General features: G+C 40.3%; 1 protein-coding gene across 4 annotated transcripts in view; it reads right to left on the bottom strand.

Annotated features, from left to right (window-relative positions):
* Window positions 1-21,030, bottom strand: part of LOC135241956 (TOX high mobility group box family member 3-like) — a 51,794-nt gene extending 30,764 nt beyond the window's left edge. Inside the window, exon 1 of one of the 4 annotated variants that reach the window (XM_064312771.1) lies at window positions 20,119-21,030. In XM_064312771.1, coding sequence (XP_064168841.1) covers window positions 20,119-20,220 — 102 coding nt within the window. In that variant the 5' untranslated portion in view covers window positions 20,221-21,030. The remainder of the gene's footprint in view (window positions 1-20,118) is intronic. The other 3 variants (XM_064312768.1, XM_064312770.1, XM_064312767.1) reach the window with 3 other exon arrangements.
* Between the last annotated feature and the right edge of the window lie 2,883 nt (window positions 21,031-23,913).

Genomic DNA, 23,913 nt, shown 5'->3' with positions numbered 1-23,913 from the left:
TGGCCATTTACAATGAGCAGAGACCTGAGAAACAGCTTATTAGTGTTGACTGTTGAGACCCTGTTATACTCAAGCCATACCTCAGACGGCTGAAAATACTGGCATGGTTATAAGTGCCTTATTAAACAGAACCATGCAGACAACAAATGTCGATATACATCCCATATCATTCTAGCATTTTCCTTTAATCTTTTATTTAAAATATGTATGTTCAGATTGGCTGTGACCCTTCACCCTCAGCTAACTCTCATTTCTATTAATCATTCAAACACTGAAAATAAAGTATAAAACTGTTTGTTTTACATGTTGAATACTCATGTCAACGCAGAACTTGATAACTGTGACCGTGAATTCCATGCACTGTGAACAAATACATCAGTGCTCACTCCTGTGTTAAACATTTGTATTAAATGTCCCTTTATTAACAAAATGCGACTTTGATGCAATTTGCCACAGCATGCTCACTCCAAGCAAACAGAAAATGATACTACCCCTTTATCTTTCTCACTTTTAGACAATGACAAAGGCTTTTGGAGCCATGACATGTAGGATGCCACAGTTTTGTTTTTTTAAATGTTCCAAGTCCATCCCTTGATAGGCTTTTTTAAAAAACTTTAACTCCCAACATTATTGCCTCCATATGCTTTACTCACCTTCTGTAGTCCGACATTCAGAACAAAAATCTACACGGGCTCTCTCTCACAATATTAAAAAGCAACCACTTTCGGTGAAAACAGGGGGGGATAGTGGTACAAAGTCCCCACTAAAAAAAATATGGCACTGATGAATGAAGCGGTGAAGATCCACCCAGCGTTCTACAACCTGGGCTCGGTTCCCACCACGTGCACCGCAGTTCCCCTCCATTCATCTTCATTAGGACTCCGTTTGACCTGCTTCTTCACATCTCTGTCAGCGCACAGTCTGCTGGGAGTCCGCTGCACTTCCTAACAATGTACCCTGGAACTCTTCGGTGTGATCTCCAGGATGGGCGTCTTAATCAGGGCCTCTTTCAAAGCTAATGATAGACGCGCGCCTTCCCCCCCTGCAGGATAGTGATCATGATGATTAGCCTCCATTGTAAACAAGAAAAGATTCGGAGGAAGGGGACATTTCAAGCAGTAACTTTTTTTTTTTTTATGAAAAAGAGGGGAAAAAAACCACTTCTTGTCATCAGCCGATTGAGAAAGATCAATTCTTGCTGAAATCTTCCCTGGAACACGTTCCCCACTTCCAGTTAGCAAAAAACGTTTGTTGAGGCACAAATTTAATTTTACACTGTTGTAAACAAAACAAATAAGCCTACATGATATATTGAAATGAAAATACATTTTAAAGGCTTCAGATAAGCAAGCGTTGTATGGAAACTTGGTGCGGTACTGGTGTCGTTATGCTGGGACTGCTGAAGGATTTTTGACCTTCTGTAGGTCATGAATCCTCCCCGTTTACAATGGATCCACCAAAGGCTCCAGACTGCGCACCACACTGGATACAGATCCGGGGTCATGGCAGCCTATGACCTGAGCTCCACTGCCCCTACCCAGACCACAACAACTGCTGGAATGAGCTGAAGATGTTTTTTTAAGGAATAAATTACTTAATACTGGCTAAATAATTGCTTCAAAATACATAAACAACAACAAACAAACACCCCAGGTCTTTCAGCAGTGCTTTCTCTGGGGTGGCTTTTGAGATGAGCTGCAGTAGGTTTAGCATGTGTACATTCATGTTTTCCCCACGGCCAATCACAACAACCACTGTCAAAGCATGAAATTCTGAATCAAAATGTATCTGAGGCAACTGTCAGTGAGTAGAGATACACATCATAAGTATTGTACAAGCCTCTCAGATGTACTCAAGATGTATATCGTAGTCAAAAGCAGTCTCAAGAGTTGCAGACGGACATATTTTAAATAATACAATTTTAGAAATATAGAATAGAATATAGAAGTATTTTCCAAATACCTCAAAAACACCTATTTGTACAGTACACCTATAGAACCTACATAACTCATTTGCACTATTTCTCAATTAGCTCTTATTAACAATATTCACATTTAAAATGAACAAACCCTAAAAATCAGGCTAAATGAGATGTTCCATTAACTCTAACATTCATCTATATGCAATTACACAGAAAAGGTCATCTATCACATTATTTCCTTGGTAAGAAATGTTATGAAAGGGGATTTAAATAGCAATCATATACCATCGATAAGGTCGAAAGCATTCATTAGAATTCACCCTTCTAGCTATCCAAATGAATTCAGCCAATGCAAGCACTTACTTGTAACCTCCCTGGCCACCATTCTCACAGAATGTTATTTTATAAACAGCCAAAATGCCCTCTCAATTGGCTGGGTAAACAAACAAAAGGTGCTTGACAATTCATGTGCATTATAGACTCCCGGGACATTGTTGAAATTGAACAGTTGTAAAATTCAAATATAACCATATGAATATTAATACTATGTCTCCACTGTGCACGAAAAAAAATCAAATCGCATGGTTCAAGCTACTGACAAGACTTTAAAATAGAGAGAGAGAGAGAGAGAGAGAGAGAGAGAGAGAGTACATAGTTTTAAGACAGCCTTTTAAAATAGATAAGACAGCCACCATGTACTGATTCCAACGGGATATACTCCTCCAGAGGTCAGCTTTAAATAGCACGTTTCTCTAAAACATTCCTCTCCCACCACTCTTGATTCCATTTTATTTTTTTATGGTCGGTTCTACACACATCTCTTAAAACCACCACTGCAATCCCAATGATTTAGTAGTCGGCCCGAGAATTCCCAAGTGGAACACAGGACCGAAGGAGAAAACGTGCGCAATCTCATTACAGAGAGAGACCGCGGAGGCAGCCGGAGAGAGACAGGAACTGACCAACCTGACAAAGGCTACTGCCGCACAGCTTAATGGGCTGGATTTAAAAGTAGAATCAAAAGCGCCGCACGTGACCGAAGTCCATTGTGTGTCCAAGAATATTACACCTCTGCCACGTATTCAGAGGCTAATGGGGTTTTCCTGGAAATACGCGTTGAGCTTTTCCAACCGCCGAAGGTCGCCGCGGCAACGTTAAACAGCCGTGAACCCGCGTAAAACCATGCAGCGTATCATTATTTTCACAGCGTTTCATTACGGAGGGTTAACCTTGGATAACTCCGAATGAACGCTTTAATCAGCTGCCTGTAATCTGGCCGATACCATTTAATCATTGTTTCTCTTCCCCTTTATCAACTGGTGGAAAAAATATCCATCTGGGCTCTTAAAAAAAAAAAAAGGGCTCATTTTAAAGGTGTTTGGATAGAGAAAACCCACAATGAGGTGCTGAGGTCAAGGCTGCGTTGGTCATTAATAAGGCCAATTAATCATTTTCACTTCCTATTCATGGGCTACCAGGTAATGCTCTCAAGGTGTGGAATTGTTTTGGATTACTTATGTGCTTTTCTTTTCATATGTTCAACATGTTCAACAGTGATATGAAACTATTAAGTATGCTGATACTACGGTTAGCCATATACATATGAAGGCCGGTGGTGGCTTTGAACAGCAGTAGTAGTTCATATGGCCTTGATGCAGACCATGCCTAAAACAGTTGTGTTTAGCAAACTAAGGAAATAACAGCTTGCAACTCATTTTAAATCACGTCTTGAGATATAAAATAATATTTTTACTACAAACAAAAACAAACTAATGTAGTTTTCTCAAAGAGAGATGCTTTTGCCACCCGATGCATCAAACACTCCTTATGATCCACGCTTTTGCTGCACGTTTGCTGAAAATTCTCCTGTGTCAAACACAGCAAAACTGCTGAATTAACAGTAACTAACTAACTCTGAAAAAATGGGACATCAGACACAAGCACCAAAGTGCTGTTAATGCACTGTACACAGGCATCACTAAGAAAGACAAGGCGTAGCTGACTTATGCAGTGTTATTGGACTAAACAGATTGGATTATTATTATTATTATTTATAGTATTAGAGGTTTTCAGGTAAGAATGCGAACAAAAATACGTTTCATAAATGTGTGGCTAATTTAATCCTCGATGCAAAAAATCACTAACTACTATAAATGGGTTTTAGACTCAAAAGTATCTAATCACTGTCTATCAATGTGGGGCTAGCAGAAGTCTAAATAATCAATCAGAAGTAACGGAAAAACAAATCCACTGTGAACTGTAAATCATCACTGACTTCCACCAGCACCTGAGCAGGTGCAGGATCAAAACAAAGCTGTGGATAATGAGGCAAGTGGAAAACCTTGAGAAATTATTCAGACTAAGAGTATCAACAGAGAAGGCCACGGCTCAATTTCCTTAAAAAATTTAAAATAAAATCCACATTGAGAGCTCCCTTTCCACAGTTCCACACTCCCTCCTCTGTCACTTCCATCCTGTGCCACCCACGCCAAGCGCAAGATCTGGTCTGTTCACCAACTCATTCATTACAGCGATGACTGTCCCTCTGGGCAAAGTCCAAATCAGACAGGCCCTTGAGCCAGGCCCATAGCACTGCTTGGAATACACCACAAAGAGTGCACAGTCCAACAGAAGACAGGGGGACCAAGGGGGGGCAGGGGGGACTGGGGGATTTGAGGAAGATATCCTCACAGGGAGACAACCCAGTGATCATTATATTCTGCACACAGAAACTAATTTGTGTCATTTGGCTGTCTGTTTCAATATGAGGCATGGGAGTGGAAATTGAGACAAAGAACACACTGGAGAGAAGAGAGAACCAGCTGTGTTTACACGAAGCTCAAACTAGTAGCTACACCGTTCCTCGCCAGGTAATGTCAAACCTTTAAAGATGACATGACAGCAGCAAAAAGCATTTCTACAGAGTCGTGCAAACTGAACGATTTCTAATGATTACTCATCCAATCACTCCTCTTTTTTCCCCTTTTGCTCACCCTTCACTCTCCCTCCATCTCATTAAATTTTCAAATCTGGTTTATACTGGTGAAATCCCTGCCATCAGATCTAAGTGGGAGTGTGTTGTAATACACAGTGACACTCTTGTTTGCAGCACTTGCACCAATCACTACCAACCTTTGGAATAAAATGGGGTGGGGGAAAAAAACCCTTAGGAAAGGAGTTTTTGGGAGTGATTTTTGTCAGGAGTTGTTCATCGTTTACTGACACAAATGATTTGCAGGTTTGCTAACAATTGCGGGTTGCAATCGAAAATCCTACCTCAGTTGTCTACCATGTGGAGAAGCAGGACAGTGTAAATGAAGCCAATGGTGACTAGCTGGTGGTCTTCCCCCCATATTAATACTCTTTCCAAAGGCCAGATGGAAGCCAGCTGCAGAGTAACCCTAATTGGGTCTTTATTAGAACATCCTAAATGCAACATTCAATTATGTCCAGAGGAAAGGGTGGGTTCGGTTTCTGTTTAAGATGCTTCTGGGGCCAGTAAAGAAAAAAAAAAAAATCACATCAGCAGTGAAGCAATCACTGCACAATTTTTTGGAACCGATCTACAAAGCAACCACTCTCCCCTTTTAATACGTGTATGAAATAAATATTAGAGCTGAGCCAGCATTGACACAAACCATATGGTTGGTGGCTATGAAATGAATGACTCCACCAGCATTACCTCAGTTTTTCCCCATGATCACAGTGCTGTCTGCGAGTCATCAAATGCGCAGTTTTTTTATTTTTATTTTTTATATATAATAATTTTTTATTTTTTTTACTGTCGGTTAGCAACCTATCCAATCCGCAGTACGGTTTCAGCATCATGAAAATGAAGGTAACGCAATGCAAGGAGAGAAGCACACCATTCGATACGATGAATACAAGGGAAAAGAGCACAAAAACACATCTAGCACAACCTCAGACCTCCAGGTTCACAGGGACAGACCTGCCCACGATGACAAAAGGACTCATTCCGCCAAGCGCACGTTAGACCCAGATCATTTTGCGTATAATGGCACAGAGGATGGCTTAACCACATTACCCATCTGGTTATTGCCTCCCGCGAAAACCAAACGATTTTGCTCTAAAAGGATTTTATTTTTTTCCATTCCTTTGCTCGCATTACTCTGATACCAGGCCTGGCCTGCCTAGTGTGTCTTTTTTTCTCCCCACATGCTAGCCAAATGATTAATTGCCCAGGGTTGTACAGTCAAGCTCCATAAAAGACAGAGCATAGAAATGAGCTGGCTGGTTTTAAAACAAGGTGTCCTTGGAGCCACAATGGCGATCTGGTAGCACAGACCTGGGAGAGTGCATTATGCTTCAGCGGAAAAAGGGACCATAAAGTATCTTCTGAATGACATTTGTGAGTTAAGATGGTCTTTTATAGAGAGAGGAGAGGAGAACTAAGCAGAGAATGAACACAATACAGCGACAATGCTTTATATATATCTTCACATTTTCAACTCAATCTATACCTCAGGAACCCAAACAGAAAAAAAAACATGCAGCAGGCGAACAAATTCTCCAAACAGGCTTTTTCATATCAGTAGATGACGCACCGAGCACAAAAAACACAAAAAAATGCCAGGGTGACTCAATGCAGTGTTATTTTACAGCCTGCCCTACAATATTTAGATTTGTGAGATATGCTATCTACTGCAAAAGGGGAAAAACTAACATACAAATTACTTTCACGGGAAAACAAAAGATTTCTCGTAATAGAATACTCTTATCAGTCTAATGCACATTGATAAAAAAAAATCCAATTAAAATATGACAGAGTATGATGGTGCTTTTTCTATTTATATTAGCTTTCGTTGAGACTATTAAGGTATATTTATAGGGTGAAGCGACTGTAAAGGCTACATTAATGCCAGAGCAAATTGGATTAGTAGAGACTTTAATAGGGTAGCCACTCTGTGATATATGACTGCCTTCACACTGTTGGGGCAATCTACCATTTCTCAGTGTGAGCCCAGACAAGTATGATGAGGACAGATCTGGCAGTAGGCTGTATGGCATGCTAACTGACTAAATGACAAAAAAGAAAAAAAACTAAAAAATGTTTTTCCTTTTCTTCTTCCTTTTTTCTGCAAACCATTAGAGCTGCTTTCAATTCAAATGGATGAAACCGCTGTACTGGAACATTATCTATGATTACTGAAGAAAATTATGACTCTTTTGTGTTACACCGGTCAACCGCTGAGATTTGATGCAGCAAAAGAAACGGGTATTGCTGGGCCCAAGAAAATGGATGCCATTTCTATCCATTACAGCAAATTTAGGTTAAGTTTCAAAAACCTTCATAAAAAATGACATGGATCATCGACGACCTTACAGTACACCACTCCGAAAGTGAATGATCCCATAATGCATTGCTCCTTTGCTGAATGACCTCACAGCACACACATCACTCACTGTGAGATCTTTCACAATAGCCATGAGTGGACATGACTCACCAAAAAGTAAAGGTAAAATAGAGTTCAACTTTTGAGATAATGAGTCGGTTATTACAATAAGTTGTAAACGGTGAGACAAATTTTAGATTGTTGTATTTGCTGTATTATGTAAATATGTCACAAAAAATATGAGTACAGTGTCCTATTCACAAAACTTATATAAACACTGTAATAGGTCCCAGTTCCTCCATCTAAACAAGCTCCAATAATTTTGATTCGCTCGCTATATAAATACACATAAACCTGATCCCATTTCTCAATCTAGGAAGTTGATCTGTTTGGCTCAAAGAATTGTGGGAAAATTCAGTCTGTTAAAAGGTAGGCTAGTGGGAGCAGCGGCACGGAATGATCAGCTCTCATGCTATATCAGTTTCAGTCCATTGCCTCAGAACATCACCCCAAATAAGAAAATAAAATGTCAAAACCCGAATTCAGCTCCTCAGAGAGAAATGCGAGTCGTGACAGGGGAACAGTGCTGAAAACAAAGGGAGCCATTCAAAGCACAGAAACAAAGCCAATGACAAGCTAGCCTGCATCGTTCTGATAGAAAGCGAAAGGGGGCAATAAACAATACCGGGTGATTGCCATTAAAACATTACAAATTTCATCCTTCAAAGGTCTGCAAGAAGAAAAAAAAAAAGGTTTCTGTTAGCCCGATATTGATTGAAAGCATGTTATTTCGTTTTAAGAAACAGACAAAAAGTGTTCAACTGATTTGACAGATTTACAGGAGGAGAGCGGTTTGTCTCTTCAAATGATATGGTCCTCACAAAGCGAATTACTTCGTGGCTCAATGTTCCAAACAACACATGATGATAGGAGAGAAAGTTTTGAGAGAACAAGCAGTTTGTGGCAACAAAAGGCAAACATTACAACAGTATCTGTAGGTCATGATCCAACTACTGTGTTCACAAATCACAAATAAGTGAGTAAGCTGCTCAGTGGCACAAGTGGATTTGTTAGCCATGGTAGGCAAAAACAGCCATGACATGCTAACGGAAGCCCTTTCACACACAATATAAATTGCCAGATTTCTTTTTGCAGCTCAAAATAGTTACGATGATGACACATGAACAAGTCTGAAGGGAAACAATCAGATTGCACTCACATAAAATCTGTTTAAATTTCATCCTTAGAAGCCATACCAGAACTTTGAACTGTTGTGGTTATACCACTGACGTAAATCCAGGGTAGCTGAAGGGCTATAATGTACAATTCCCACATCGTATGCGTCTAACCCTGGAGTAACCTCCAAAATCCTTAATCTTTAACAGTGCATTATTCGGGCAGGACTTCCAAATAATAAACAGACTGCTGTCGCACGTTTACCACAGTCAGGATAGAAATGATTTTCCTTTAATGCTGCTGTTAACTACCCAGTAGGATTTTAGTGGAACTATCAATTACATCAATCCCAGTGGATAAAGTTGAATTGTAAACAAAATTTTCTCCCCATCTCATTAGAATACCTAATAGAATTGTGCATACAATTTGCTGCATATTATTTACTGTACATTGTATTACACATTGAATCAGCACCCAACCACCCACCCCCCCCCCGTCCCAAATAAATAAATAAATAAATTCAATGAATCAATGATCACTCCTTAATGAAAATGAAAAATAAAATTTGTAGTTAAGATGTTTATACAAAGTCGAGTGCATCCTCTTTCCGAATGATGAACTGTGAAAACAAGCACAAAAAGTCCAGGCCTTGTGTAATAATATTACAGATAAATCAGGTTCAATCAAATCAAACATCAAGCTGAAGCATGCAGTTAGAAGCAGAACATGAAGTCAATATTTTCAATGAAGACTGTGCAACCTGTGATGGCCACTTCACTGCAACACTGCTTTCAAAAAATACACTTCTCTCGACGGTAAGGCTGAACACTGTGTAGGACAAAACACTTATGAAGTCACCCATCCGGAGATGATTGACTTGTCCTTTGGAAACTGCTTAATTCAGAGTAAAGCCAGTTCCGAGGGCACCAGGAATTTCTTCCCAGTAATAGGTCAGTGAAGTTGATCCTGTCAGAGATACAGCGAGACAAAGCCAGAATGGACCAGCTTATCACATACAGAAAAAAAGGAGGGGGGGGGGGGGACTTGTGGAAGACATTTGTCTGATACTTGAAGATATACTCTTCCATCTGAATGACTGAGAAAAAGTGCTTCGGGGAGTTCTTTTTCATTTAATATTGTTACCGCACTGGCTAGATATTGTGTAAAATACCACTGATTTTGAACCACAAGCATTATGTAGCATTGTGAACATTATATATACAGTGCAGTCATAAGTATTTGGACAGTGACACTGTTTTTGTAATCCAGTACATTGGATTTGAAATGAAATAATGAATATGGGGTTAAATTGTAGACTGTCAGCTTAAATTTGAGAGCACTTACATCCATGTTGGGTAACCATTTAGAATAGTAGCCGATTCTGTAACACACAGTCCAATAACCCCCCACCCCCCTTCACCCCCCCACCCCATTTTAAGGGACCAAAAGTAAGTGGACCAAACAATTCACATGTGGTTAAAGTGTAGATTCTCAGATTTTATTTAAGGTATTAAGGTATTGTCTTGATTCTAGGCTTTTGATTGCCTTTGGAGTCTGTCTGGCATTTGTCAATAAGAGGATCAGAGTTATGCCAATGAAAGTCAAGGAAACAATTGTGAGGCTGAGAAATAAGAAAAAAAAGGAGTCAGTCAGAGAGACATAGGCCTAACCTTAGGCTTACCAAAATCAACTGTTTGGAACATCATTAAGAAGAAATAGAGCACTGGTGAGCCCAGTAATCGCAAAGGGCCTGGTGGGTCAAGGAAGACCATTGCAGTTGATGACTGAAGAACTCTCACCAAAATGAAGAAAAACCCCCAAACACCTGTCTGACAGATCAGAAACACTCTTCAGGAGGCAAGTGCGGATATGCCAGTGACTAGTTTCCGCAGAGGACTTCACAAACATAGCTGCAGAGACTACACACTGCAAAATGAAAACTACTAGTTAGCCACAAAAACAGGATAGCCAGGTTACAGTTGCTAAAAAAAGCCAGCAGAGTTCTGGAAAAAGGTCTTGTGGACAAACAAGACCAAGATCTACTTGTATCAGAGTGATGGCAAGAGCAAAGTGTGGAGGCAACTACCCAAGATACAAAGCACTGCGCCCACCTCATCTGTTAAACATGGAGGCAGTATTATAACTTGGATATGTATAGCTGCCACTGGAATTGGATAGCAGATTCTATCCTGATGTGTACAGAAGCATCTTATCTGCTAAAGTTCAACAAACTCATTGGATGGCACTTCATCCTACAGCAAGACAATTATCCAAAACATACTGCTAAAGGAACAAAGGAATTTTACAAAGCCAAAAAATGGAAAAATTCTTGACTGGCCAAGTCATTCACCCCAATCTGAATCCAACTGAGCATGCATCTCATAAGCTGAAGAAACAACTTAAGGCAACTAGCCTCCAAAACAAGCAGTAGTTATAGATGGCTGCAGTACAGGCCTGGCAGATCATGACCAGAGAAGATACTCAGCACCTAGTGAGGTCAATGGGCCACATAATTCAAACAGTCATTGCATGTGAAAGATATGTGACAAGGTACTATGCATGACTACTTCCATTCTCGTTACATTAATATGCCCCAAACATTATGGTGCCCTGAAATGGGGGGGCTATGTATGAACGTGCAGTAATTTGTACATGGTGAAACCAAAATTTATAAAAACAACCTTTAATAAAAGTTACCAATCTACACTTTAACCGCATATGAATTATTTGATTACAAATCAAACATTGTGGAGTACAGAGCCAAGTAATGAAAAAAAATATGTCTTTGTTCCAAACATTTTATATTAATTGCATCAGGGAGAACTGAATCAGTTTAATTCTAAGCACCATTAAAATTATGATAATTAAGTGGTTTAATAATCATGATTAATTATAATCATAATTATAATATCAGAATTCTTGATTTGGGATAGGAAATCTGCAATTAAGAAGCTATTTTATACTGAGTACAGTTGTTGAGACATTCAGTAATTGCTACTTTAGGACCTAGGATTGTAAGTACAATGGCCACTTAATGTCAACACAAATTTGTTTTGCAATTATTAAGTAAATGTGCATCATTATACTCAACAAAGAATACTTAGCTATGAATTAAGGCTCATACACATTACTTTGCTTTCCAAAGGTTCCTGATTGCTGGGCTACTTTGCACCAGTTTGCAGCTAATCTGGACTGCATCTCGTTCTTAAAGTCAGAGAAAAGTACACATTCTATTTGCACTAGGCTAATCCTTCAATTTCAGCAGGTTTCCCATAGGTTCAAACAGTGTATGTCAACAGGCCAAATAAAACAAACTATTCCCCCCAAAATATAAATAATGATCTTGTTAAAAAAGCAATATTTGGGACCACACACACATCAAATATTCAATGTTGGTCCTAAAGCACTGCAAAGTGTAAAAAAAAAAAACAACTACTGATATACATGTGTTAATGAAAGCATGGCAATGTGGCTCAAAACCACAACTTTTTAAGTCATACTGCACCAGCAAACCTGTAATCAAAGCTTCATGAGAACAGAGATTTGGGTTTGTAATATTTCCGCTTACTACCTGATAAATAGCCATAATCCAAAACAGTTCAAAATGCCAGAATTACTTTGCACTGGTATTCATTAGCAATGCTGGTTCTAAATTTACCGGAGTTGCAACTTTTTGAGCACACTGTACTTTTCTGGAGGAGCCATGACTTGCATTTTGGTTGTATGTACGCTCAAGAGGCACACTAGCTGACATTTAAAAAATAAATAATTAAATAAATACAGAGCCTGTTTATCAGCAGCAGTGGAATTGAGGATGTTTGCATATTTGAAGTCTCCCAGTGCTGTACCAGAAGAATGTCTGTCCCTCAAAAGGTTCAATAAAATGAGAAGATAGTTTAATGTTACACCGGAATTTAAACATACACATTTACCACTTCAGTAGTTAATCATGCAGTGTTTTCACAGCACTAAACTGCCTGTGTAAGACTGTGATTTTGGAACAGTGTATCTTTTACTGTCTACAGATTAAGATTTTTTAAAATATTTCTTAATGCCTGGATATTGCTTTTTTTGCTTCATGAGAAATACATCCACTTAAAGAGCTAAACAATAATTATTTCATGTTGATGGACAGGATAATCATATTATCGCCATCTATTATTATCACATTATAGTCATCTGGAGGATGAATCATTGCATCCAACACAGACCAAGTTTATTTTTACCCTTGTGCACACAGTGTTGTTGCATGTCGACATTGTTGTTCAGGCGCAATATGGCGCAAGGTCAAGCCTTGTGGAGCGAATGTATACCAAAGCAGATCTTTTGCCAGCACAGTCAAGTAAACATAGCATTTGTGACCCTGGCACTTCAGGCAGTGACAACAAAATAAAATGGATCTGAAGAACCAGCATTTCTCCATCACACAAACCGCACAGACTTCAGAAATGTACTTTTTTTCCTTCTTTTTTTATTTTTACTCCTCAGTTCCTTTTGCCCCATTGCAGAGACTAAAGCACTCTCTCATTCCTGAATCCAGCCACGGCTTCCATAGCAACCATTTTTAATGCAGATTGAAATGAGGGATGGAAGCTTTCAGTTGCTGAAGCTCATGATGGGGAGTTCAGTCATGCATGTTTTTTTGTTGTTTTTTTTAAGACAGCACAAGGGAGGTTTTATCTGAATAAAATCATTTCCAAGATCATTTGCACACTAATAGATAAAACACATTTTTGCGGATCTAGTCTGCAAGTCTTGAGAGTGACATTAAAACGTATTTATTTATATTTGTAATACTAAAAAAGATTTAGAAATATACATGCCCCACTCCAAGATGTGCATAACAGGCCTCTAACTGACATCAGGCATGACAGAATGTGAACTCTTAAATGTTTACTACACATTACCAGGCCAATGGGTCTGATATTCTGGGCTTTCGGGACCACCAAAACATAAAAACAGTGATCCAGTTGGGACTGATCAAACTCCTTAAGCACAACCATGTGACTAAATTCTTATTGCCTCTGTGTTTAAAGCCAAGTCCTGGTTGAGTATGTTCAGAATGTGTGCAGTGCTCTGCAATGAAACGGCACCAGCTGTGCACACCACAAAGTTACACAGTGTGTGTGGGAAGTTGCTTAACCCGTACATTCCCACCATGGAGTGTGAACACCAGACTGAGCGATCGTGGGCTGGGAGGGGTGGGGGGTTGGCTGTAATCTGTAATCTCTGGTACTTTCTTCTTTCCCACTATTCTCCAGTAAACACCACCGAAAGCTTACGGCAGAATCTTATCATTCCCTATAATCCTGCCTTTCACTGATTTAGCTCATTTATATGGATAACACTGCCTATTTACACGGCCTATGTTATCACACATATATGGAAAGGAGGTTTCCTTTCAGTAACGGTGCAGCAGGTTTTAGATAAAAATGGAGCCACCGATATGATTTTTTTATTTCTGCACGTCAGTTTTACGGTGAGACGCACAGGCGATATGTCACTTCACATTCTCTTCCCCTGCATGGCTACCGAGAATGATTTGTACTCGACTTCCCCCCAGGGTCGGCTCCGTATTCCACTCCCAGCTATATACTGTAACTACAGGCTTATTTCTTTTTAGCTCCTTCCATTATCCTGACCAAAATCTATCAATGTAGCAAGCTAGCTATAACAACTTTTTTTTGCTAGCTTGCTAGCATATGTGATTGCTCAACTGGTGTAAACTGCATATTGCAACGGCAGTGAACACTGTTTCCATAGAAACTCGCTCTATCATAACAAGAGGGGGGGGGGTGCCAGTGGCTCAGTGTAATGATTCAAATGGATATGAGTGCTGACTGCATGAAAAGGTAAAATAACATAGTGTCGTGTGCAGTTTTATTAATGTGCAAGTTTTATCACTTTATTTAAAAAAGCTTTACTCATATGGGATGCCGTATGTCCTCGAGGGAGAAGGAAGGCGTGGTCAAAATGCAAGAATGCTCTTCACAACGCGGGATATCCCGACACCATAGGTGTCAATGAAACACACAACGAGATGCACTAACTTGTGTTAAAGCATTATTTTTCTGCCGCACAGACCAAGCAGGACGATGCATTTGTAAGCGTGCACAAAGGTTCAAGGTGGGTTTTTTATCTTAGCCATCACTGTAGTCTACAGATTTTCAGATCTTTGGGTTTCCCATTACAATGTGGTAGGAAGGCAAAGTAGTGCCATACTGGAGCTAATGCATTTTCTGTCAACCCAATCTAGGGCCTCCATCTTGTCTCTTTACCCCCGTCTAACCTACTAGCCAATGGGATAACTTTTAGCATATCAATTGTAATTTGATCCCACAGCATTGCTTGCACTGTGCGTAAATGCCATGTTTGTAAACTGCTGTAGTGCTTTCAGAAGAGCCGCTGTGTAAAGGAACTCCTGACACATGTGCCCTAAAAATGGTGAACTAATGGTTGGGACATTACTGAAATAACACCTGAAATGTGTGTTTTATATACCACAGTATATGGTGTTACAGGATATTAGCCCAACGGCTTAATTTTTTTACCAAAAAATAAAAAAATCCATTTATACAGCTGGATATTTCCTGAAGCAATTCAGGTTACATACCTTGCTCAAAGGTACAATGGCAGAGCCCCAACCTATAAGTCTAATTCCCTAACTATTATACTACACTGCCACCATTCTACATTTGAAAAAGCACTACAAAGACTTGGACAGTGGTATTCCACTTTTGCCTTGTGACACTGTTCTACATCCATCCATCCATTATCTACACCTGCTTATCCGGGGCAGGGTCACAGGGGGGTGCTGCAGCCTATCCCAGCATGCATTGGGCAAGAGGCAAGGAATACACCCTGGACAGGCCGTCAACCTATCGCAGGGCACACACACCATTCGCTCATGCACTCAAACCTGTGGGCAATTTAAAGTCTCCGATTAGCCTTCCTGCATGTCTTGACATGACTGTGGGAGGAAACCAGAGTAACTGGAGGAAACCCACAAAGACACGGGGAGAACATGCAAACTCCACACAGAAAAGGCCCAGGTTAGTATTTGAACCCAGACCTTCTTGCATCATGCCACCCGTTACACCGTTCTGCCCCTCCATATGCAAGTCAATGATACAGTAGAATTAATGATGACACACAAGTTAGGGAGGAAATGTAACTCATTAACATGAACCAAACACGAGACTGCAAAGAACCCACCTGTTGTTAACACTCCCTATATGACATTGGTCTAATTAGCAGGACACTTTGCCGAAGTGCCTTATTAAAACGATGCTGGGTTCACAGCTCTGTACCAACACCAGTATGCTGGAAGCACTTGGGCTTCATCCCATCTGCTGCTAATGGTTGCTGCCACTACAGCCAATGAAAGTCAGCATGTGAAACCTGTGAGAATGCCATTACAGTCCATTAGACTAAGAAGAAAAAAAAACACACACAATATCAGAGGTTGATCTGTTTCACTATGCATGTACTAGTTAGAGGAAAATGTTCTTAAGGACACAAGATCTGCTTCGGAAACTTAAATAAGCACAACCACGCATTAAATTCAGAAACAGAATAGAAAAATAAGTTTTCCTATATCTATGCTTATAGCCTACAAAAAAATAAAATAACTTTTGGAAACTATCTAAAAAATACTACTCTTGGTTCCTTAGTCAGTCTTGAAAGACACAGGCTACTTCATGACCAAAGCAGATACCTACACATTTCAAGTGTCCATCTGTCTGATTTCTGTGAATATCAGTTAATACCACAAGCATGTAAGTGTGTAACCATGCACCGTACAATAAAATCACACAAGCACAGTCATTATCCCCTACACACTGAATAAAATAAGTAATGCCAAACTTAATGTATATGTACAAAACTGAGAATTACTCTCCAAGGTTACTGGAAGTACCCACTACATTGGTTGCACTGTGTTCAAACTTATATCAAAGCTTTTTATTAAAGGCACACCCTGCTGTGACAAATCTGTCAGACATTTGAAGAGAATCCAGATGACAGAATATTAAACACAGGATTAATGCTTGGGTCTCACTGAATGACAAGGCATGCTAGGCTGCTGGTCTGGAGTGTTTTAAATCTGCCATTATGACTCTTTTCATCAGGATTTTTGCACAGTTCTCCAAGATTGCAGCAGCTCGTTTTCACTGTGATATGTAGGCCAACAAAGAACTCAGCTCTGGAGCTGCAACATTCTGTTCTGTTCTCAACTGCCATTTCTCCTCATACAGTTTTAAAATAATGACTCAAGTTTATTGGTCGTGACCACGGCAACAAATCAGGCTTGTGGCCTTTGGCTGGATTAATTTGGTAGACATAAAGATCGGTGTGATGTTTGAAAGAGTTTCAGAACCCTTTACTCTTGACTGTCATTAAAATTTCATTATTTCACAAGCACAACTTTTGAGAAGGAATTATTCATGAATCAAGCTGAATAATTATTTGCAGCATTAGTAAAGGCAGCTTAAAAACAAGTTACAAATCAAAAGCTCAAACTGTACTGCTCAAACAGAAATAAATATGTATACTGCCTTCCAAATAAACACAAAGGTAGCCTGCAGCATGCAAAATAACTATATTAAGACGAAGACCCAACCATCTTAAAGGTGCTTTCACTTTGCACTTTGCTTCATCTAAGAAAGGCTCCACAAGCACAATGACACACTCTGGCACACATAAACATTCACAAAAGCAAAATTCTCTTGTTCATTTTTGTATTTTTCACCTTCCAAAATAAAGAGAGGAAATAAAGAAGATTTGCTGGTCTTGCTCACCACTACACACCACTGCGTTTATCAAAGATGAAGCAAGAAGACAGTTCACCGGGAAAAAAAAAACTGTTTATGTGAAGAAGTTCTCATGTATCATCAAGACCATCAAGATGAAGCAGTGTACTGACATCATCATTTTGTTGTGGCCTCTATTCCCCGTACAACAAGGGGCACTTCTGATCTCCTGTAATTCTTCCTGCTATCAATTCACAAATATGCCTGCTCAAATTTTTTTATTGCAGACATAAGTCTGCATGTTCTGTGGCAGGAATATAAATAGGCTACCTTGAAACAAATTTTAGCCGTCGGATGCCCAAAAACACATTTCATACTCAATGATACAATGTGAAAACTCACAGAATTATGGTGGGGTGGCAGGGAGTGCTGCTTGATTGCATGTTGCTTCCTACTCAATTGCGCCCTTTAGTTCTCGTCACACCAAAAGGCACAAAGAAGTTGGTTAAATTAGTTCTTGCAGTAGTACACGTGTTAACAGCACAGAAAAACATAATGTGTAGATGCATAATCTAGGCCTAGATCAAACAAACAAGAACCGCAGAATGACTGCACACCCTAAATTCAACTAAAGAAAATAAAAATAAGGATATAATTGAAGGCACATGGAAGAAACAAAAACAAATAAATAGTACGAGCAATGCTGGTGGCTTCAGCTTGGACACTAGCTTGCTTCTAGTAAAACCTAGATTGGCTTGCACAGCAGTACTACATGCATTTAGAGTTTTGGTTCCAGAAATTAGTATTCACAAATCTAACACGTGTCTCCAATAACATTTTCTGTTATAGAGCAACATTCTTTTATCAGTAAAGCACATTTCCAGGAAAAACTGACAACCATATTGCTGCTTGATGAGCAACAAAGATATGATGTTCGCCTTCTATGTGCTGAGCAAATTAGATTTTTATTGCAATGCTATGATCATGGCCAAAGGTTTCAGGCTAATGCTAACCCAGCAAGCCATCCCGTCTCTGCCTATGTGGCCAGATCAGTGCTGTATTCGGTGCCCTCCATCACTCTAGTGAGTGTGCTCCTCTCACTATGTCTCATGCACCAAAGAGTGCTCACTTCTCCTGAAAAATTAGGTAGGGAAGGATGTAAAAGCCTTACTTTGGGACAAAACTGCCCAATCGTCACTCAGAAACAGTCATTCCTAGGCCTCCCCGATGAGGCTCTCTGGTCCGAAATCACCGACATATTTATAAACATTAGTGAGTTTTGTTGTGAAGCTGGAAAATTATCAGGAAGAGGACATTCCTACAGGGCCTCATAAGCTAACCATGTCATCTACACAACACAAACAAGGCACAAAATATTAAGTAGTAAACCCAGCTGGGGTAGCCTAATTACCCATCATAATTTATTAGAATGATGCTGGCTAATTGGATTAGAATACCAACAAATGTGTCTGGGGAAAAAAAATAGACTAAGACAAATTATTCTTTTAGGTTCCTCATGCACACAAAACAACTTTATACAACTTTCAATGAGAGGTTTTTGAAGGGCCTTGTTCACTTCCCAACACAAAACCAAGGTATTATTTTGCTCATTACATACAGGCCTCCGTAGGGCTTTTGCCAGGTTTGCCAGAATGTCAATATGTCCTCAAAAACAACATTAGCCAACTAAATCAGAACACAGGTTTTTTTTTTTTTTTAAATTTTAAGTTTTGTTGGAGCATCTGTTTGCAAACATAATGAGGCTTGAGAGAGTTTCGCATAGGCTAGTTTTGACAGGGGAGAGAAAATGTGTCATCCAAACAAATGAACATTAATGCCTTCCAAAATATGTTGTGCTTTAGGAGCCAGGGAAATACAATGACTTCATCTTTGAAACTACAGTTGGCAGTGGTGAGGATTATTTAGCAAAGCCCCAAATCATGAGGTGCTCCTGAAACGGAGAGATCAAAAACATTTGCTTAAAATAAACCTCAATTACCCTCCCCTCCCTGTCTCCCCCCCACCAAACCCAACCCCTCCAAACCCAACCCCTCCTCCAGATTGAAATCAGCCATTGTCTTGCAATCTATACATAACACAAATGACAACACTTTATTCATGCCAGTCCTACAACCGTTGATGTCAACTATTTGAAAGATCATAAACAGTTTGTCTAATTCAGGCACAAAATGAATTGGGTAGACTATCAGTTAGGCCTATGTAGCTTTGCCTATACTTCATACTTATTCTATACAGTTAAATACGATCAGACCAATGACTGACTAGCATCACTTCTTAAACGTGTAGGCAATATTAGTGAATCAGAAGCAACAAGTTGGTATCACTAATTTAGTTCTCATTTACTCTCCTCTGGGATTGATTTACATGCACTGAAGGCACTCAGTGTGGGGTAACCGATAAAATAACTCCATATGTCTTATTTTCTGATAGAAGAAATGCAGAATAGAAGAAATGCAGATGAATGGACTAGAGAATAGAGCGTCACGGGTTCTTGGAAATAACATAACATGGGTAGTATACGTGCAACACACATTCTTGTGTGGTCAAGACTTTTGTTAAATTAACTTTTAAAACACATGGTAGACTTACAGGAGGGCTTTCGTGGTTTCTACAAAAAAGGGAGAGAAGTGCAGTAGCCTAATTCAGCATAAATATGCATCTCTTAATGCAGGTACAGCATAAAGCTGGTCATTCTTATCTGAGCTGTCAAATAATGACACTTCTAAGATATAAACAAAACCTAGTACCTCGAAACTTCGAAATAATCATTCAGACTAACACGACAGAGGTCATTTAAATGTTTTGATTATTCAACAAAAAAGTCAAATTGGTGTGAGATTATAAAGAAGACCGGGACAACTGTGAAAAACAACGATAACATAATGTAACACTTCACCTTGTTGTAGTTGTAGTAACCCAGGCAGTGGGAAAAATCCAGGTTCGATGGCTCTCCGGGAATAGAAGTCCCACCGGCAGACGGATAAAATCTTACATCCATGATCCTTCGGAATCTAAGGCAGCGTTCTGATGGACTGAGCTCGAATTTAAATGCGTTTGAGGTTCACTCTGTTCTCTCCCTTTTACAATCCACGTATAGCGAGTTTGTAGGGAGAGATCGCAAGCTTTTGTCGGGACGGTTCGGAGGGAGAGATTGGGGAAGGGGGGGTAGGTAAATGTCTAGTTTTGATAATCCTCTTGCTGACGCGATACTTGTTTGCAGTTTGTTAGAAACTCAGACGCAGGTATGGTAGTGATCAGGCTCTTCTTTCAAGACTGTTATATCCGAGCCAAGCCGCAATGTTTGCCCATGCATTTGGGAGCAGCTGCTGTACACAAAGAAGCCACGCGACCGGCGCAGAGCGTCTTTCCACAACCCCTCCAAGCTCCGCGAAACAGAAGCCGACAAAACAGAAAGACAAAATATATAGTAGAATGTAGGCTATCAGCCCGTTCAGGTTAGAACGGTCAGTCACCACCCTCAAGCACTTTTCAGACCTCCGTAGCCTACCTTCCCTGTTTTTAGTTGGTTCGTTTTCTTTTTCAAGTTTGTTGTTCGGCGTGATACTCGAGTAATGGCATCCCCCTTTTCCTCGTGATGGCGATTACATTCGCTTTAAAAAAATATTTACTGTTTATTATTGTGTATTGTTTTTTTTTATTCTCTTAAGAAACAGCAATAATAAAAAGTCTTCAACACACAACGGTGTCACGGTTTGTAGTTTTTAAGTGCCGGAGCGCCCCGTTCCGTCTCTGGCAGAGCCCCTGCACGTTATGAATAAGTGAAACGCCTGAATAACCGGGGCCACTCCTCGAGCGCAGATCGCCACTCCCCGTTTAGCCAGCAGCTGCCTCAAGGTAAACACACGCTCCAATACACGCCCCAGTTACTGTTACAATCTGGACGGGGGTAATAGGCTATGTTTGTATTTTTTCAGCACTTGACACACGACACTTTTCACTTGGTTCGTTTTCTCTCTTCCAAATTTTTGTTGTAACGATGAGTTACACGAGCGCTCATGAGACGATACAACATGCCCATTAGCACGTTGCATAGGGAGGAGACATTTAAGCTATTTTGCATGGCAAGGACTTTAGGAACGGATAGACAACAAGCAAAGAAATAAAAAATAATTAGGATATATTGTTTGGCAGATTAGCTTGTGTGGACTTCCACGTATTTTAAAGCCATTGATATTTTTGTAAAACCTGTAAGACAGTTATTCATTAATTTGTTTTGTTTTCCTCTCTTTTAGGTGGTCTTTTGGCAGGTCACATTACATTCCAATGCTTTGCAATGTGATTAGCTTGCAACAAACTTGTCAGGTTGAGTCCTTATATCCACTTATGGAACGCATAATATATTTGGCATTGCACCTACTTCCGTGTCTACTTGGCCTACTGCTGGAAAGTTGGCATGAGTGCACTGGGGTGTGAGAATGAAAATGAATGGTGGTTGTGACCATAAAGAGGGCCCTGACAAAGAGGCTGCAAAAGCTGACCCTATTCCCTGGGTGGGAGGCCATGTTGCTAACCATCTCCCCAGAGTGGGAGGCCATCTTGCTAACCCACTCCCCAGGGTGGGGGGCCATGTTGCTATAACCCCCTCCCCAGGGTGGGAGGCCATTTCGCTAACCCCCTCCCCAGGGTGGCAGGCCATGTTGCTGACCCCCTCCCCAGGGTGGGAGGCCATGTTGCTTACCCCCTCCCCAGGTTGGGAGGCCATGTTGCAAACCCTCTCCCCAGGGTGGGGTGGCCATGTTGCTGACCCCCTCCCCAGGGTGGGAGGCCATCTTGCTAACCCTCTCTCCAGGGCGGGGTGGCCATGTTGCTAACCCACTCCCCAGGGTGGGGGGTCATGTTGCTAACCCCCTCCCCAGGGTGGGGGGTCATGTTGCTTACCCCCTCCCCAGGGTGGGAGGCCATCTTGTTAACCTACTCCCCAGGTTGGGAGGCCATGTTGCAAACCCTCTCCCCAGGGTAGAAGGCCATGTTGCTAACCCCCTCCCCAGGGTGGGAGGCCATGTTGCTGACCCACTCCCCAACCCTAACCCCAGGCTGGGAGACCATGACACCTCTTTTATCGTGCTTCATTATAACTCGGCTGGGAACCTGCTATCACTTTTACTGTGCTTCATTAGATCTGATCTGTAACCACTGGCTAAACTAAACCTCACAAACTTTAACTTATAGTATAAGAACAAGAGCTCACATTTCACATTATAGAAACTAGGTCACAGTGCCAATTCATAGATAGGTTTAGTATCTAAACAACACACCCCCCCCCCCCCAAAGGTAAAAGTCATAAACCCCACATTGCATGAGTTCACTTCCTGGGTTTGTATTTCCCAAGGAGAACAGGGCAAGATTATCACAAGAGTGTGCCTTTCCCTTTAAATCTTACACCCTGTTTCCTGTGTGAATATGATTGTGTGGGAGTATTTGCATATGCTACCAATGCATTAGCTGCGAGATGTATTTTCAATTTATTCCCTCAAGATTTAACAACATAGATAATAGTACAATGCAATACATTCAGTAAACTTACAGTACAGTTTCCATGATACAATCTAGATTTTATCTACAGTCCATTGTGTACACCAGTTGCTCTTTTAGCTGGTAAGCTGGAGCCATGTGCTAAATAGTGAAAGCACACGTGTACATTTGTAAAGGAAAATCATGAAAACACGTCAAAAGAAGCAAACCTCTCTAGTCCCACCAGGGCTGAATAATTAGCTTTACACTTCATACAATCATGGAATGTATTTTTCAACCTTTTTTTCCTGAGATTTCATAGTATTTCAGAGAAGTACTTCAGATACTTTTGATGAACTTTTTATACATTTTTCACAAATTTATTTTAATTAAGTAGTTATTCATACCCTTGTTTTTTATATTTGTGGTGTGTGAGGTAGTGGAGATGATTTATTTTTTTAAATTTTGTGTTAGTTCTCCAGTCTGCTCTGGGTTCCTCCACACAGCCAGGTTGAACTGTCTCCATTCAGTAAGCTAAAAACAAATAATCTTGTGTTACCCTCGGTTCACATTTAATTAATTGGGTGCAAAGTAATTATATCACTGCATAACACTTAAAACATTATTAACATAAAAACGTTCATTTATGTTTCCTTTCAAATAGACTGCCCGCATTGTGGCAGCACACCCAAAAACACTGTATTTTTACAACATTACATTTTATATATTTTATCATTTTAAACTTTTTTTTTTTTTTTTAAATTCAGACCTCTGTTACCATTCCGTTGATTTTCTATGCTTACTTAGTTTGAAATTATGGCTTTAATGATGTGGTAGTATACTGTGAATTTCACATCTGTCTAATTTGAGGACCAAGACAGGGGTGTAACAAGTACCGAAAACAAATTCTGAAATCAGGACACTGAGGTGGCAGGGGTGGGTGGGGGGTATATGGGGCGACTTGGGTGAGGGGGGAGATGGGATGAGTTGGGTGGGGCATGGTGGGGGGGGGGGGGTGGCGGGGGAGGATGGGTGAGTTGGGTGGGTGTTAAAGGCGATTCATATCCCTTCCAGATAAATTGAAACTGATCTTCAGACAAAAGAATAAAATTAAATATTTGCTTTGAAAATGAACATAAAACTATTTTTTAAAATACAGAGGACGTGACCTCGGTGCCCTCAATAGTAGTTACGGCCCAGTACCCAAATAAGACAGATG

Source organism: Anguilla rostrata, chromosome 16 (assembly GCF_018555375.3).
Source record: "Anguilla rostrata isolate EN2019 chromosome 16, ASM1855537v3, whole genome shotgun sequence".
In the NCBI taxonomy this organism is placed as follows: domain Eukaryota; kingdom Metazoa; phylum Chordata; class Actinopteri; order Anguilliformes; family Anguillidae; genus Anguilla; species Anguilla rostrata.
This window is presented reverse-complemented; position numbering and strand designations above follow the sequence as displayed.